The sequence below is a fragment of the Anabas testudineus genome, chromosome 13 (genome assembly GCF_900324465.2).
Source record: "Anabas testudineus chromosome 13, fAnaTes1.2, whole genome shotgun sequence".
In the NCBI taxonomy this organism is placed as follows: domain Eukaryota; kingdom Metazoa; phylum Chordata; class Actinopteri; order Anabantiformes; family Anabantidae; genus Anabas; species Anabas testudineus.
In genome coordinates, this window is record NC_046622.1 from 14321388 (window position 1) to 14340668 (window position 19281).

General features: G+C 40.8%; 1 protein-coding gene across 1 annotated transcript in view; it reads right to left on the minus strand.

Annotated features, from left to right (window-relative positions):
* LOC113172803 (cGMP-dependent 3',5'-cyclic phosphodiesterase) overlaps positions 1 to 19281 on the minus strand; it is a 176236-nt gene that overhangs the window by 46028 nt on the left and 110927 nt on the right. The window contains exons 3-5 of the mRNA XM_026375835.2: positions 8762 to 8851; positions 8421 to 8509; positions 5042 to 5151 (exon numbers count right to left, since the gene is read on the minus strand). Coding sequence (XP_026231620.1) covers positions 5042 to 5151; positions 8421 to 8509; positions 8762 to 8851 — 289 coding nt within the window. The remainder of the gene's footprint in view (positions 1 to 5041; positions 5152 to 8420; positions 8510 to 8761; positions 8852 to 19281) is intronic.

The following is a 19281-nucleotide window of genomic DNA, read 5'->3' on the forward strand; positions in this document are numbered from 1 at the left end:
CAATGAGCACTGGTGTGAATGTCTCCAACCAAACAATCAGAAACTAACTTCATGAGGATGGCCTGAGGCCCAGACGTCCTCTAGTGGGCCCTGTGCTCACTGCCCGGCACAGTGAAGCTTGATTGGCATTTGCCATAGAAACACCAGAATGGGCCAGATCTGAGATACCCCTGGGAATCATCTGTCGTCTCATTAGAAGCATACAAGCATGTGGAAGCCAAACAAAATACTGAGTACCATTTTGAGTTCCTGGAATGAAATGTCAGTATAATGGACTAACCTGCTGCATCATTTTACCACTTTGATTTCCAGGGTATCTTTGAATTCAGCCCTCTGTAGGTTGACCATTTTAATTTCCATCAAACGATGTGGCCTCCTTTCATTTCTAACACCCCCACCCAGTCCAAATCAGTATAAATATCCACCATTATTTTTTTCCCCCATCGAAATCTGATGTGTTTTCAAAGTGTTCCCTTTAATTTATTTGAGCAGTGTGGTTCTGCAGTGTAGGCTGTCAAGGCAGCACAGGTGCAGGAAAGGTCACATAGGTGATAATAATCATTCAGACTTTACCATTTTAGACAAAAATATCCCCATGAACCAAAATGTATTTTTCAGTTGCAAGAGGACATTGATTACTGCAGTTATCAGTAAATGAGGTCTTTTAAGAATGTGGACAGAAGAAGTAATGGAGAGTGAAGAGAATTTGGGACAACAGTGAAAATGACCTGCCAATTATGCATTATGCATCAGACTGTCATTCATTAATTAGTAACTTAGTGAAAAACAAATAAGTCACACTCAAAATAACACTAATATTTGTTATGAGTATGAGTTTTGTCTAAATGGGTCCTAATGATAATTTACTAGAAACTGATAAATGTTCAGCACATAAATGTCCAAAATGTTTATGTCATTAATAGCAGCTCGTCATCCCATGATAATGTTCTAGAAATAAAAATGTCATAAAAATAGGATGTTTGGAGCAATTTCCTAAAGTCTAAGATTATAGCCTCACATTACTTAATTAAATCATAACTCAAAGATATTCAGTTTCCTATGATACTAGAAAAAGAAACGCAGCAAATCTTCACAACTGAGGAGCTGGAACCAATGTAAAGTATTTACGATATATATATATCCTGTTTTACCAAAACTCATAGTAGAAGTTCAAAGAGCTTCATGCTCAGTAGTATGAAAAAAACCTTAGTATGAGCATGCAAAGACCTGATAGAGTGGGATTTTGTCCCTTTGATGCAGTGTAACCTTCATATCTCTCTTCTCTCTAGCTCACATTTTCTTTATCTGTCAATACGTCCATACATCGAAATTGTTGTTGGGTTTTTGCACATACTGTCCCTGGAGCCTTTCCTCACCCTCCTCCCACTTAATCTACAGCTTATCCTTCACTGCAAACAGTCTTTGCACCTCTTCCCCCCATTCCTTCCTTTTGACACAAAGTGTATCATATATATACAGGGGAGGAGGGGGCATCCTATAGGGAAGCTGATGAAGTCATTGTGTGATACAAGCTTGTAGTATGGGTAATAACAGAATCCATTCTGAGAAGTCACTGGCAAGGACTTCACATTTTGCATATACTGTACTTCTTTAACAGTATCTGTATGTTTAGTGTATGAGTGATCGCAGCCACTTACATAATTGATGACTTTGAGCTGGAGAGAGGCTGCATCAAGGTCATAGAGCTCACCTGAAAGAGAAAAGAGAGAGAGTGATGGGATAAAAGCAAAGGCACATTGGCGTTGAGGCAAGAGGCGAATGCAGAGCATGCACGCAAGCGGACAGAAAGCAGTCCAGGGAGGGATGAATTGAGACAGCGAGGTCGGGGAAGGGTGAACAGGAACCAGCTAACAGAAGGACTAATAATGAAGACAAGACAAGGAATGGAGGGAGGACTGGACTGCAGATGATGATGGGGGGGGGGTTTGACAGAGAAGCAGAGGGGTGAGGCAGAGCCTGTAAAAAATGGACGAGAGTAAAGGCAACTCATATTTGGGAGTAAACGCTGATTAATGAGTATGTGCGCAGGAACAGCATTAGCAAGTCCTTTTCCATTATGCATGAGAGTTTTAACAGTGTTTCTGCGAAGCGTTCTGTTTTCACACAGGAGCTGTCACACATTCTTTGTGCCAGTGACAGAGTCCATCTAAATTCATAGAGTTTTTGTCCAGATGGGTTTACTCTATTAACATACCTCACCTCTCACATTCCAGTGGGTGGGTGCGTGATTATGTTTGAGTTCTGTATTTGTGTAGATGAGTTGTGGGAAATGTTTGTGAGAGAATGTGAAAGACAAATTAGAGACAGGGAGAAAAAGAAGTACCACAGAGTTGCAGTATGTTGCGGTCCAGCTCGCAGTAGTCCTGCTCTGAGACGTTGAGGTGCAGCAGTGCGTTGTGGGACTGTATAGGTGAGGGGCTGAGAGGAGGCCTGTGGTACGACGCCTGAATAGCCTGGACTCGCGTGCAAGCCACTGAGGCCTGTGACGTCACGTAATGCAGAAACACACACAGAAAAGCACCAAACGTCAGTTAAGTGTACAGAAACTTACAGACAGATGAAAAAGTGTTTGATGTCATTTTATTACATTTTATCCAGCTAACAAAATGGAATTCAAAGGCTGTGAATTAACATCACCAGTCATCACAAGAATCCTTGTGTGCATAATCTAAGAAACCTACAACAAAGTGTTTCAAAATACTTATTAGAGTCTGATGCTTTAAGTCTGCAGAGGATGGACAGTAGGTCCATAAATAATGGAAAGATCAGAATAAGAAGACTCTGGGTAATTCATTGTCTGTTTCCCCACCACATTATACGTAAGATGTGACTTTCACATTTTATTTAACGTTGTGTTTTGTTTTTAAAAAAAATTATTCCATAACCCATTCTAGAAATACAGTTATTTTCCTTCATTACACCCTTATTTTTTGGGGGGACCTCATAAATAATGAAGCAAATGGCTTGACAAGCAGTTGCTGGCCAGGTGAGTCCTGTTTCCCTTGTTATTCCATGAATAATAAAGCAGATAAGACATCTAGAGGTGGCTTCATGGTGAAGAAGAACTCTTTCTCTTGAGGAAGTAGCTGTGTCATTATGAAAATCTACAGTCAAATAACACTTATGATTGTAAATTCAGAACGGTGCAAAACACTGGTAATGCTCAACAACAGAAAGGCCAGATTAGACTAAGCCAGAAAACACCTGGAATAAGATTCTTTAGACTGATAAAACTAAGATTAACATGTACCAGAATGATGAAAAGAGAAAGAAGGAAATTAATAGCTCATATATACTACATCATCTGTCAAACATGGTGGTAGCAGTGTTATGACATGGGCATGTACAGTATGGCTGACAATGCAACCGGCTCACTGGTGTTTACTAATGAGCTGATGAAAGTAGCAGGATAAATGCTGAGGTGTACAAGCTGCAAAACTGATAGGACGCTGCTTCATATTCATACGCTACTTCTTACATGATTAATGACCCAATGATGACTCAAGGCACTTCACTGGCCAAGTCAGTTGCCTGATCTCAACCTAACAGAGCGGCTTTTTACTTAGTGAAGTCAAGACTGATGGTAGAAAAACGCTGTGCACATCTTGAGTGTTTAATGCCAAATAAAAGTGGTGGTGAACAAAGCACAATAAAAGGAAATGATCTTTGTTCCATTATTTATGGACCCAACTGTATGTGTTTAGTTCTTAGTGGAAAATAAACACATTTTCTGCATTCTCATAGAGAGCGCGGTACATAAGCTGTGCTTTATCCCTTCTGTAAAACACAGTGAAGGCGGTTAAATAAACAGCGAACTCTTCCAGTGAGTCAGCTACTGTCACCAAGTTGTGTTCTCACATCTGTAACTAAGACACACAGAAAAACACAGAGCTTACATGTTTTTCCACCATATTAAGATGCACTTCATCCTGATCCGACAGTGGATTACAGCCCACCTGCAACACAAAAACACAGTTCAGTCCAGCCCAGTAAATAATTCATTTATTCTCTGGATGTTAAATAAATCCAAATGAATCCATGAACTGTAATTCATTAGTTTGGTTTATAAACCCAATGAAAACCTATTGAGTGCCCCTAAAAGCAAGACTCACCAGTAAAACAAGCAAATGGCCTTATCCTTTTTCCTGATCCAAGATAGGAAATGACAAACAGCTGAAAAAAGAAAGGAAGAAAGAAAGAAAGACAACCTCTTTTTATTACCCGACTTTCATTTTCTTTCCATGTCCTTGTCTCTTAATCTTGTTTCTTCTTCCTCCATTTTCTAATACTAATAGAAAGATGCAGGGGAAATGAACATGGACAAAAATAAAAATAATGACCTTGCACGACTGTTTATTATCGTCTTTCATTTTCCTTCACTTGTTATTCTCGTCAATGCAGAGTAGATAGCAACAGCAGATCCTTACAAACAAAATAAGTCTGATAATGGAGCAGTGCTGCTGCAGACTAAATAACAATAAGAGCGATGTGTTTGCCACACTAGCACCAAACTAACTATTTTTTTAGTGGTGTTTATTGATCAGTCGGGTGCAGAGTGGCCAAACACTTCTACTTTAAGTTGTCTCTATGATTACATCCTTGCAGGTTATTCTCTTTGTTTTACCTTAAAATAAAATCTAAATATGTTCATTTGAAGAGGAATGCAAAGTCTTTTCATTCAAGCTTTTTTTCCTCATCGCATTTTTTTCTCACTGTGGACCTTTCATTGGTCTCTTGTCCAATTTCATTGCCCACGCAGCTCCATACCTCTCCCTTGGCAATCATTATCTCTTGTTCACTGCTCCTCTCCCTACTTCCATTCGTTTGCTTTTTCCTCCCACGTTCTCACATCTCTCTGCTCCTCTGCATGTACAGGTGCACACTCGCACATCCTCCAACAAGCACACATGCACAGATGCACGGATTCACAGATGTTGATGTATTTGTCTGTCCACCAGCATCACTGAAGCGCTGGCTACAACCCTAAATAAACACACAGCCACTGTACAACCACACACACCTCTTCTGTGTGCTGGTAGCGGTGCTGCGAGGCAGGCTTTGTACTTTTCTGGCAGTTCGGAAGGAGGAAGGCCGGCACACTGACATCGCTTCAGCTGGTCCACGATACTCCTAATACAGACAGATGCAAGTTGAGTTAGACTCAGGTTTGAGAAAGACAATTACCTGCAGCACATTAGTCAGACTGAGAAACAGAGAGAGACAGACTGTCAGACGCTGTGGAGACAAAGAGGAAATGGGGATTTGGAAGACAATTGGAGAAAATGGAAAAATAATCACCAGCATTATAAAAACAGACACGTTTGTGTTCATTGACACTAACCCAAACAAAGAAAATACATGAATACTCGTATTATTCATTGTGAAATTATATGAATTCAATACCATTATTTGTATTGGCCAGGTGTGAAGCCAGGTGTGATGATAGCAAGGGCGTGGGTCTTTGTGTGTGTTATATTTAACACACAGAGAGAGAGAGAGAGACGCTTTCTCATGCTAAAATATGAAACAAGGATTTGTTTAATCTGGTCTGACTATTGCCAAAGACACACATGTGCGCACAGACACGTGCTCACTCACACACATATGCATGCATCAATGCATGCTTTAGTAAACATACACTTTGAGATGTGCATGAATATGGAGATGAACAACAAAAAGAAGAAAAATAGTTGTACTCATGCACACAGGTAAATAATCTATTGAACCTCTGACAGCTAACCTCTCTCTCTCCCTCACACACACACACACACACACACGCGCGCGCGCGCGGGCGCACACAAAGCAGCAGTCACTCCATTACATGCTCATAGAGTCTGAAATCCCCTCGAACCACTGCAGCTAAATCGCTGCATGGTGCATTGATTTAAAAGTGTCCATTTATTTCAGCTCACTGAGGAATAGTTCACTTCAGTGCAAAACATTCTCTTTGTAGTTTACTATTGTGGCGAATACAGCTGACCTTTGTGTAATGGCTTTGTTCAAAGCAGCTTCCTGCATGATCATGAAGCCAAATTATACTGGGAACAGTAAAGAGCTAAACAAGACCTAAACAGACCCAGGGGCAGTAAAAACAATAGTGTTCATATGACAATTACATATTAGATAAAGTGTATGTAAAATGTTTGGTGTATGGAGTATTAGGGTGAATGAAAGCATAAGCCAACCGTAGCTAAAACAGACTAACATGTAAGTCAAAGTGGGAGTAGTGGGAGGTGTGTTTTCTTTGCAGGAGTGGTCAGAGGCAAGTGTTAGCTGCAGCAGTAGAGGGGGAGATGTACTGTACATTTAGACAGGACACTCACGCACAGTAATGTGTGTGTAGGTGAGTCGTTGGTGCTCACAGAGATCAGCTGATGATGAACTGATCTGGGATGTGTTAATGACTTCATGTTTCAGCCTGACCCTTCACTATGAGCTCCACTTATTATAACTGCTTAACCATTAGTAAGGAACACTGCAGTTCCCAACAGCTGATGGTGTGTTAATGTGCATAAGCATTAAAGGGTATTTGCAGGTATTGTATTGTGTTACTTTCTCTGGACAGTTTTGCAAATGACAGATAGAACTAGTACAGCATGGTCATTTATTTGTTATTTAATTGTTTTGATTTGCACCTTAGGGCCACAGAGTATTTAAGTGAAATACTTCACTGTACATGCAGATATGGGATGAGTACTGACTACTAAACTACTTTTTTGACCCTAATGGAGAAACTGTTGCTGGATAGCTCCACATAGATGATGGTGCAAGCACACCAGGACACGTGGTCAGGAGGCACTGGTAATCGAACAACCAACCCTGGGGCTCATGGATGACTTGCAACATAAATTTGGCAGCAGTAGAATTTAAATCCATGCCCCTGAAGATACTTTGAAGCCAAACTATCGACAATTTTACTGACTAGTGCATTGATGTGAAAGACATAATGGAAAAAACAGACATGTTAAGTAACATGTCAATAGTCCTTTTCACAAGAGGGATAAATGTTACTGACAATGACAAAATAAACCAATGTTTGTGTAAGTACTGCAAAGACACCTCAGTGTATTTTGGATATTTTAAATCGCTGGCTGTTCATCTTCTTTTTACAGCATTTCTCACAATAGCTTGTTTGGCTGAGAGACTTCAGCTATCTCGTACACAACAAATAGTTTAGAAGCTAAGCAATCGTTAAGGTTGTCTTTGCTGAACTTGTTTGTGCATTTTTGTGTGTCTGTGTGTATCAAGGTCCACGTAATGGGCTTGTATGTATTAGAAAATGGGCTGGAATGAGACTCAAACAATGTGGCCTTCTGGCTCTCAGATGGGTTCGTTGAGTGTGTGTGTTAGTGCAAGTGTGTGTATGCCAAGGTCTTGATAACAGGCTTATATAAGCAGGTGAATTGGAGGCAGAAAAGTAACAAAGTGCCCTGTAGCTTTTTTAATATCCCCATTACCTCCACCTAGTGTGCGTGCATGTGTGCGTACATGCGTCCGCTTGTGCTTGTGTCCTTGCATGTTGTGCCTGCATAAGCATGTTGTGTGCAGGCCTGTGTTTGTGTGGCAATGAGGTGCTGGAAAAAAAAGGTTATTCTCTGTCTAACAGACAGTTTCATCAATAATGTAGTGTTGGTTTTTGCGAGCGCCTGGGCAGCAGTCGCTCTAACGCCCGGGTTTGTAGAGCTTCAGCAAGCACTTAAGAGAGGAGAGGATCGCCGTGTCTCACTGAGGGACCCCAGGCACTGTCACCTCGGCTATTAGCCCTGCGATGCTTCCACGGGGAGAGGGATTGAAGGTGAGAGAGAAAGAGGCACGTCGGGGAGAGGAGGGGGGTGCAGAGTAGAAAGACTGAAACACAGTTGGCTTAGTGCTTCACGGCTCTTCAGGGAAAGAGCTGGCTGAGAGGAAAAGAGGGCAAAGACAGACTGCTGCTGTGAGGTGGGAAGGTGGAGTAGCAGATGACAACAAAGAGATGAGTAACAAGAAGGGGAAAAGTGAGATAAAGGGAGAGTTTTAATGAGACAGCGAAGGAGGAGGGAGATCAGAGAAGATTGCGGTAAAAATGTATAAGAGAGATGGAGAGGGTCCGCATTGTTTCTTGATGATGAGATCTCGCTCTCTGTGACAGAGCTGTCTCCGAGCTGATGATGTGATTTGGGGTTGAGTGGCTCATATTCATTCAGGTGACACCTGCTTTTCACACAGAGAAAACAGCCACCCCTATTTCCCGCCTCTTCATCTCAACCTTGTTCTGGTGCTTCTCAAGGTATCGCTGCCCTCCAACAACGCCGCAGCAAATCAGGATACAGCAGAGATTCACGGAGACGAAACATCTGCGTCTTGCTGCACACACACACACACACACACACACACACACATGCAGGCGCAACAGCACACACCTGATCTTCCCCTCCTGCGGCAGTTCATGTGGCGGGTCGACAGACAGCAGCCTCAAGTCTCCCTCCAGGATGTAGACACATACACACTCCTGGAATGAAACACACACATATATGTGCACATTCATTTGTAATATTAATCACATTCTAATTAATTTAATGAGTGATGAGCCTCATCCATTTGCAACAAGGCCTGGGCCAGCGCTCCCTGGTTTAATGTCAAGGCCAATTTATTTAGCTGCACCACGCTGAATACTAACAGGAAGTTTTTTTTTTTTCAGGTGAAGGAAATTTCAGTTATGTTCAGCTGCTTGTACAAATGTAGAGTTTGCGTGTGCAAATACCGTGCTCGGTAGCAGCTCCTGGATGCTGTCTCGTAGGGCCACTCGCAGGGAGCACGCGTCGACAACTGCCGCGAGCCGCAGCAAAGCATCCTGTGGAGGGACACAAAAAGATGCCCTGATGTCTGTGTGGTTGTTTATGATCTCGATGTGCAGGCCTAAAAAAACCTGAGGCCTTAGCTATGGTCTTGTATTTGTGTGTGTGTGTGTGTGTGCGCGCAAGGTTTATGTTGCAACAGCTCTTCTCCAGATATTTACTTTGGCACTGCAAAGGCCTCTCAAACAATATTTAAACAGTGTCAAACTTGGTAAACGCGCGGCAATCTGCGCCTGTTGGAGACACAAGCGAGGTATTTAAAAATGAACTGAACTCAGATGTCGTGGAGTTAGTTTTGCTCTTCAGGGCTCTGTGTGCTGTTGCTTAATTTTGGCACTCTGCAAATCAAACATAAAAATGTTGTAGGCATGAAGATTATTCATTAAATGAAAGACCGTATTGCGGTACTATCGGCACAAATCACATATATTTACTTTGCTCATTGATGATTTCTTTGAAGATTTGACTGAAGCGCTTAACTGTTACATTAGTTATCTTAATTGCCTGTGTTCTGTCAGATTAAATTTAACGAGAGCCAATCTATTTAACTTTTTATCACTTTTAACTTTGATAAATCATCTTTCCACATCAAAAATCATGACACCCACAGAACCTAAAGGCAGACGAGCATGAGAGCAAGAATGTCAACATTGAAATGAACAAGACAGAAATGACTCTTCATCAGACTAAAGGCTGGGGTTACGTTTGAAATGAACCGTAGCTGCTCTGAGTGGCCACACTTAAACGTGGGGCCACAATCAAATGTACAAATGAAACCGTCTCCACTCTCTTGCCTTTGCACAACCAGCCAAACGATGAGAAAGAGGGCATGTTTGTCCAGTTGTTAGTTTTAGACAGAAGAGAGCTAACAGAACAGCCGTGGGAAGTTGTTTCATATGCTGCCAGAGCATCGGAGAAGCACTTCATTTGAGCCACACTAGCACCTTAAAAGGGACAATATAAAACTGCAAAGTGAAAGCAGTTTGTTTCCTTCAAGAGCTCAGTTTGGTCGTCTAAAAGCAGACTCCTACTTCAACAAACATTAAGTTTGGAAACAGAGGAACTGGAAAAAAGGAGAGCTGACGTGCAATAACAGCTTATACAATACGTATATTACTGGATTAGTGCTTTTAGATTTTCATGTTTTCACCTTCTATAATTATTACAAATTACAAAGCCACTCCACCTCACAGTCTAACCCCACTAATAGGGAACGTGAGCTGGGGTTAGACTGTTGGGAGACAGGTTAGTTTTACCCTACTGATGATGTGTTGTTGCAATAGTAATTCATCATAAGTCCTTCTATCGTCCTCCTAACGTCCCCTGTTACATTTCTAAATTCATACCATAAGAATATTACCACTCTGCATGCAGCCTGTCCCGGTTATCATACTGCATTATGTTTCTAACATGTTACCACAGTCTAAAGAAACATCTCAGTGGGACTTCAAAATCTGATCAAAGCACAGGGAGACAAGTGAAAGAAACCACAGCAGCTTAAGATGCTGCAGCATTTAAAACTGTGTACTGAGTGTAAATGATATAACGATGAAAATGTTGGAAATATTGCATGTGACTGCCAGATCATCCTCTTCCAGTTGTTTTAACAAAGCTGTTAGTCACACAGTCCCGCTGGAAGGAACAACATCTTGTTTCTCCAAGCATTCGAGTCTCTATGTCCACTTCTCACGCTTTAATTTGTCTCTTTCTCTCTGACACTTTCAATTTCTTTCTCCTCCATCTATCACTCACGTTAAGTTGGGAAGAAGGGCAAGGAGTAAAGGACAGGATGGAGTGAGAGAGTGGAGAGTCTTGTCATGACTGAGCACTGAGTGTTGGTTATTACATATGATTAGATATGATTAAATGCGATTAGCTTTGATCACTCAATCAGTCTGCCAGAGTGCTGTTGTAATGAAGTTGGAGCTCTGCCAGACCATGTGTGAGTGTGTGCGCGTGGATCCGAGGGAGAAAGAATTTGGATCTTGAAATGCTCGTGCAAATCCCATTAAATTATCGAAAGTACAGTAGATCTGAACAGCAGACAAACAACAAATGTCCACATCCTCCCCACTCTTCTGATCAGAACAGGCTGAGGAAAGACGATGAAACCTGCCATGCTTTTTCTGTGTGTGTGTGTGTGTGTGTTTGTCCATGTGCATTACTAACAATAAGACGTATGCCCTGTAAATGTCAGACTCTGTCTTTTGACCTTTCACAATCATTTCTTGCCATAAACCTCAAACCATCTGTTATATTAATTTACCTGCTGCACAATCACTGCACACACCTTCACACAAACAACACGCACACACACACACATACACATCCAACCACCCACTCATTAAATCTTGATACAGATGCTGAACCACATGATTTTTTTTGTGCCACCTCATAAAATACACACAGCTTCATCTCTGTTTGAAATTTCAATTTAACATTCTTAATTTTTACCTTTTAGCATTGCAGTCGCATTTGCAAAATTTCCTTCAGGTTCGCTGCTGTGAAAGCTTTTCAGAAACAGAAGTGAAGCGCTTTGTTTTCTAATTGAATGACGTACTTTTAGAGATCATCTAATGGGGTTTGTAAGGGTCACTGAGCCTCTTCAGCGAGACGACTTTCGCAGTCCACAATGTAATCCTTCAATTAGTTAAAAACTGAGACATGACAGTCTCCAAACTTTGAATGAAAATAGCAACATGATTTCATTACACTAACACAGTTTGTTCTTCTCTAATGCCGTTTCAATTCATGTGAATTTGGTCAAAGCTTTTATCTGAATTGATTCGAAAATGCCATGAAAAGAGCACATTTTTAATACGGGAGACGTTAAAGCCACCCTCCAACCACGAGCCAAAACAGCATGACATTATTTCTATTTAATTATTTTGGTTTCATTTCAGAAATACATACAATATTCATTCTGCTCATTTCATTACTGCCATTCATGCACTCATCATGCAGGATGTATTGCCTGCTGGTCTCTCTGTACGCAACAATATAAAAATTACAATAAACATGTTGCATTTCTGTTAATCCTAAGTCATGCTGTGATTCTGTCTGCTTCCTTTAACAAATATTTTCTTCACATCTGTTTCGTCTTCCAACTCGAGTCTATGTTGATCTCCAGGTTTCTCCTTCCCTCCTTCTTTCATCAGGATGTGGTTGTTGCTGTTGTCTTTATCTGTAGCCTTTCTAATCACTGGGAGCGCGCTGACATTTTGAAGGGCACCTGTGATCAGAATAACTAAATACTGATTCCTCTCTTTATCTTTCTCAGGGCGACCCCTCACACATGGATGCAGATGCAAAATTTAAGACGCCATGCTGCTTGTGTCAAATGCTCAGGTCCGGTCTACCTCGACTCTTCTTTTTATAATTTGACATTTTGCACATAACGGTGTTAATATAAAATGTAATTGACAAGTCAATTTGAGTTACTGACTGTGCACCAAGATGACAAAACAATTACAATGTAATGAGTTTAAGGACCGATATGTTTTCTACATCCTTCACACAATCTTCTACATTGTACCATGCAGATTTTCAACTGTAGGCAGAAAGGTCTGAAGTGTCTCAAGTGTGTAATCTTCTGCTACAAGAGCTCTGCTCAATTTGCTCTTTAGGGGGGCACTTAAGCTTAAAACATCTCTGTGAAGCTGCTAACATAGCCGTCAGCCCACAGGTAGAGTATAGGCCTAATAGTATAGAGATGAGAAAATAGTCAAACAGAACATGGCTGTTCAACATGGAAATGCCGACCTGACAATAAATGCAGGTAAAGGTAAAAATACATGTAAAAATTTTACCCTTTCATTCAATCGTTTCCCTGAGCTACAGCAGTCATAAATCATACTTAATAGAGAGGGAGGGAACGTAACTCCAGGAGGACAACTCACTGAAAGGTTTAATTAAGTCTACATGGACAGAGCTGCAGCTAGCAGGATAAAGCCAAATCAGCTCTGTATAATATCGAGATAATTTCCTATTGAGCAGAACTAGGCCAAATAACATTAGCACAGTCTGTCTAATGTTTATATGGCCTGCTTTGGTGAACATGGTGAACAGGGTTTTTTTTGGGCACATAGAACAGTACACTGAGCACTTTGTTGTATGGGGTTGAACTTCTATAGGAAAAACAGAGCTGACATATTTCAAGCTGATTAAAACCAGATGATTTCCCCACACCTACTTGACCCAGCTTTGATAATCAACTCTCACGCTCACTGTATTTCTGCTCTCCAGTGGTAAAATGTGTCTAATTATACATCTGTATTTGTTGATGCTCACTGCAATATAGCAGATATAGCTGATAAAAGGGAGAAGGAAAGTTAAGAGATTAGTTAAATATGATATGAACACGTATACCCTGTCTGAAGATAGAAGAAATCACAAATACACCCCAAAGTACTTTATGATCTGCAAATATAATACTCTCTATACTAGACCCATGAGCCAACAAAAGAAGCCTCCTTGTGTTTTGTTCTGCTCCCATCTGACAATCATTATGAGACAGATGTTTGACTATTTCAGTAGATGGCTTCAAGGTGAGTGACACTGTTTATTTGGTTCAGATGTTACTCAGCCGATGTCACATGCACTTACAGGTTATGGTTTAGCAAAAATAGTCATGACTATCAGGATAAAATCCCACATAACAATTTCCTTCTCTTGTGCACTCACCGATGTTTCTTGTGAAGATGAAAACTATAATCATCATCAAAGTAAATCGTATCCATTTATTTTCTTTTCCCTCCAGCATCGATACAAATCAACCACTTTCCCACACCTACACGAAAACAAATTACATATGAAAGGCCATACAACAACACATCTGCAGATTTCTATCACTGATGGTGATTTTGCAGCTCCAAAGATGTCTTTTCCCTCAAATAAGCACTGCCTTTAATTCTGTTGGGGATTAAAGACATTGTGTATTTCAAGGCTTTTCTCACCTAAATTTAAACATGTACTGGGAAAACCTTCAAAACGTGGTTAGAGACTTAACACTCTATACTTCACTGTTCCTGACGTCAGTTGCACGTAACTTTAACTAATTTGGAGCATGGGAAGCACATGATTAGTTAAGAGTTATATTTCACATTCTTAAAACTTCAGCTCTGAACTTAATGTAAAATACTTCAGATTTACATTTTCTATTTATTAATAAACAGTCTGTTTTAATTGCAATTATATATCACTACCAATTATAACGGTTTTATAGTTTTTTCATAAATGTATTGACTGTACTAAATAATATTTAAGAATATTAGTTTAATGAATACTAATATTCTAAACTGGCCACAATAGAGTAGATAAAGACCTGGCTTAGCTATAGACTCGCCTGGGAGGATTAGTTTAAGGAGCTAATTGGAGCCTTTAGGGTAACTCCCCTATTTCTTATCTGCTGCATTGTTCACAAAACCATCTAATGCTGTGAAGTGAGCCACATCTGCATTTCAAGAGGGTCGACCTTGATCTAAGAGGAAAAAGATGAAGAAGGGTAATGGTACCCCACTTCCAGATGATTAAAGGCATGCTCCTTCATGTCTGTATATGTTCATGTAAAACCAAAGATTTTCATGCTCTGACTAGTCCCTCGGTTCTCCTTTACCTGCTGCATGTTTACCCACGGTAATTTAACTCAACAGGGGACATCACGTTGTCTGCTCGCTCTTTAGCTTTTGTGCTAAGTGAATTACTGATGCAGATTGATTCTTGCCAGTCATCTGTCAGTCGCTAAAGGGAGGGAGGAGTGAAGAAGGACAAATGTAAAGATTTAATCAATGTAGCTTCTTGACACACACACACAAACACACACACACACACACACACACACACACACACACACACACACACACACACACACACACACACACACACACACACACACACACACACACACACACACACACACACATACACAAATGCAGCATGGCTAAAACGAGGCCAATAGCGTTGCAATGGGTCCTGGTTGTTATTCCAACAGAGCTGGGTCTCCAGTAGCATCACTAACATACTGGAGACACATGCACTGTAGAATACAGCCAAGCCATGAAGAAGGGCCTCACCATGCACATACACACACACATTCACAGCACCCCACTGATATTTTTAATAATAAATATCCAAGTGTAGAAAAACAACAGAGGACAAAGTTGGATGAAAATGTTATCAAAATAAATGGAGGCAAACAGAAGGAATGGGAATGAAAGACTATTTAGAATAATCTGTCTGTATCTCACACACACACACACACACACACACACACACACACACACACACACACACACACACACACACACACACACACGGAGATAAGTGACTTCAGGTGTAAAACAATAAATCTGATGCTGCTATGGTGATGATAAGGCTGACCTATCACTGCGTGAAGAGCAGGAGAAACAGGTGCCTCACGGTGCTGCTGCTTAATTAACCTAACTCTGTATGTGTGTGTGTGTGTGTGAGAGAGAGGGAGAGGGTGAAAGGAAGAGAGACAGGGTTTTGTTTGAGCTTTGAGTGAAAATTATTAAACTGAGACCTGCCAACAGACCACAATTCATAAATATTTCCCCAGCATGTCTCCAGGGAAGTGGATGATAGACAGAAGAAGTGAGAAACAGAAATTCAGACCTGGAGAACAAGTAGAAAGGCAGTAATTGACAGACTAAACAGGGGAATCCAATCCCATAAAGACAGAAAACTGCTCGCTGATTACATTCACACATCGCTCAGAGGAGAGAGACAAGTGTTGAGATGTTGCAATAAAAGACAGAGGAGAGAGGCCAAGAATCACAGATACAATTGAGCAGAGATCTCTGTTTATCAGGAGAAATTCTCCGTGGTCAGTGAACTTCAAATCTGTTCCATAATATTTCACATATACACAGCCGTTCATATCACACTATTTGGTGTTATCACTAAGACTTTGTGTTCTAATTAAAGCCTTTGGCAGAATTTCTCATGAGTTCATCTATAACAAATCCAGCAAGATTGATTTAAATCAGTTCCACATGCTGTAAAAATTGACAGTAATATACTGGCAGGAACTTTTTCCAATTCTCAGGCAGTCTAAGGTTGTTTTAGCATCTCCAGAGACAATGGCAGACAGCTGTTCTCATCTGGTCTATTCAATATTACATTTTAATTAAACATTGAAAAAAGAGAGAAATAATTAAATAGAGGGAAGTTAAAAATAAACCAGATTCAAACTCTGATTTAGAGGTTCTGTGTTTGGGAAACTGTTAGATCATTGTGCTATGAGTTCATCCTCAATTGGGATTGATCATTATGCTTCGTTGGCATTTTAGCAAGAAATACCAGTTTGTGTTTTAATGCATGCACAATATAGACAAAAGTTACCAACAAAAGTCCAGACCTGTGGAGTGTTGTGCCCCTTGATGGCTGACATTTAACAGGCAGGATTAGGAACAGGGATGTGATTCTCAAACAGCTACCCACTGTGGTTACACTCATGAATAATAGCAAGAGAGTGACTCGACTGTACGGGTCACTGAAGGTGATGGCACCAGTGATGGATATGACACTCGCTGCTGACTGCTTGGAGCAAAGCAAATCAAAACAACCTACCGTGGCCCTGGCATGAACGCGAACGCATCAGGATGAATGAATAAAACCCATTAAAACTGTTTTGTTTTTTAGCAACAACTAGAACCTGTTGAACCACTTTGCTCATGGACTTGTTGCATTCAGAAAAGCAAATATTGTGTTGTCATTTCACTTTTATGTAACTTTTTAGTGGGGATATGCTCCAAAGCTTATCTTAATGTGATGAGGTGCGGTGAAAACCTCCAGTGACACAGACTCACAGAACAGCGCTGGCAGAGCGGAGGAGATATTCCCTACTAAAGGTTTCTAACCAGTCAGAGAAAATCATCCTTGTGTCAATCCCTGGGCTGTGAGAAATCCAAAGGTTTTAACTATGAATGTGTAGTTTTGACACAGTGTCAGTATTTGCGGCCCTGGGCGGACTGATTTGGGGGTGTCGTGCTACAGCTTGCTTGATACCAAAAAGTTGCACGTGGTAGCTTTACATGCACTGCTAATTGATTTGTGTTAACCATCATCCTGGTTAACACAGTGAAACATTCTTGTCGATGGGAAATTATTAACCGTGTGGTGCCAGCTCATTCCGCGTGCAGCTGTTTTTGATGAGCGTCTGCGTGAGTGAATAAATGAGCTCCTCTGCTGTGTGTTTACAAGTGTCTCATGCCTCCGTTCGTTTCAGGCTGTGACTGAGCAGCATCAGCGTCCTTCACCCTGCATGAATCTTCCTCTATCATCACCTCTGGTGGTGGTCACTGTGCACGGTGTCGTGTTTCCGCACTGAGAGTCATTCCTACAATTACAGTGATGACGCACAATGATGACAGTGACCAAGGCGCTGCTGATGTCCATGAAACCTTAATGTTTTTCCCACATAATTTGTGGGAAATCTTTTTTCTTGAATTCTCATGGATTATTAGATGCAGGGGCTACAGGCTATACAAATAAACAACTCTTAATAGCTAAAGGTCTATAAGACGTTTGTCTTTCACAACTAGTTTTTTGATATTTTTTTAATAATATGTAATTTTTTAAGTAATGTTCCAGCTTTGGCTCTGAGCAGTAAAATGCTTTTTAATGGAAGTCATTTCAAGTAAACACATCCACTAAAAACTGTTTACAACATAGTTATAATTTGATTTTAAAAATACCAAACGTCTCGCTTGTTCTCAGTTTGTTCACAGAACCACAAAAACCACAAAGACTATATGAAAAATATGCAAATTATAAGACACTACATAAAAACCAGGTTGAACAGATGTGTTTTTAGTCTGTGTCTAAAAATGCCAATGGCTCTGATTGTTGTGAGACTCTTCTCGCTGAGGGACTGGCCTCCCCTCAAATGTCAACAACTGCCAATCAGGGCTGTCTAAATATCATGACCGCTCAAAACCTACTTTGTGGAAATGGAACAATCTGTTGTGTATGATAGCGCCCTTGTTAGAGACAATGATACCTAAACTCGTCTGCTTTCTGGCGTCCCCACAGCGCTGCACTTAGGAGCTATTCAAAGCTCTGGAAAAAGGGAGGCTGATGGGAATGCACAGGAGAAAAACACTATTCCTTTCTCAGTCACACAAACTCTGGCAGGTAGGCCACAATAATGCTCTTCGTTCTTCAGTCTCAACCTTATGCTCATCTGTATCTGATGCACGCTCTCCCTCTTTGTTGCTCTGTTCTCTCTCTGCTCTGTTCTGCATAGTCTCACTATTCATAGTTCCCATCACCACCCCTTTCCCTCTGTCTCTTTGTCACCTGTCTGTTGCTACATTTGTCCCTTACATCCCATTATCTCTCCTTCGCTTTCTTTCTTTCTGTCTCTCCGCTGCAGGTGTTTGACAGTCACACTGTCGTCATATGGCTGCTGTTCTATTTTAATCTGACTCTTCTGTTCAGGAACACACGCCCACATGCTCTTGCCATTCTCTTGGCTCCATTTCTCTGTCTATTCACACATTTTTTTCTCCTCCACTGGGCTGTTACCCTGCTCGAACTTTTGGCTGTATTTCTCTTTCGACTCTAGCTGGTGCTTTTTTTTTCTATCTATCTATCTATCTATCTATCTATCTATCTATCTATCTATCTATCTATCTATCTATCTATCTATCTATCTATCTATCTATCTACCTACCTATCTTGTCTGTCATAGTCTTGTTTTAGCAAATATTAAAATGTCTGGACTTTTCAATGTTTGTTCAGACCAAGCAACAATTGTTGCTACCTAGGAAACTGCAGACATCATAGACAAGCAAATCGCCATGGATACAAACATCACAGTTGCCATGTAGTTCACAATGAGGCACTTGATAATGTCATACTGCACAACGCTGTGATTCTTAATGAATCTCGCCTTGAGACTCTGGCTCCACTGATAGTTACTTAACGGAAGTCACTTTGTAAAGATATGGTGGATTTTACAGGTTGTTAAGTGTGTTATGGTGTGGTTGTTAGCAGTGTTGCCTCACTGCCAGAAGGACCTGGGTTTGAATGGAGGTTGCACGTTCTCTCCGTGTCTACATTGGTTTTCTCTGGGTACTCCAGATTCCTCTCACAGCCCAAAGACCGGTGCAGTATGTTAGGTTAACTGGTGGCTCCAAATTGCCTGTCACAGGTGTGACTGTGGGTGTGAATGGTTATTTGACCCTAATCAAACCACAGCCATCACATTTTCACATCATTAATGTGATAAGTAAATTCAAGATTTCTTTTTTTCTGCTGTTTTGGAAGGTACAGCCGAATTATGTTGTCCTGCATTTTGTCATTTAATTTAAAAATTGTTCATTCATCATGGAAAATAGTAGTCTCTATATATGTCCAGGTGACTCATTGAGCTCCGATTAAAAGGCGCTTATTAAAAGCC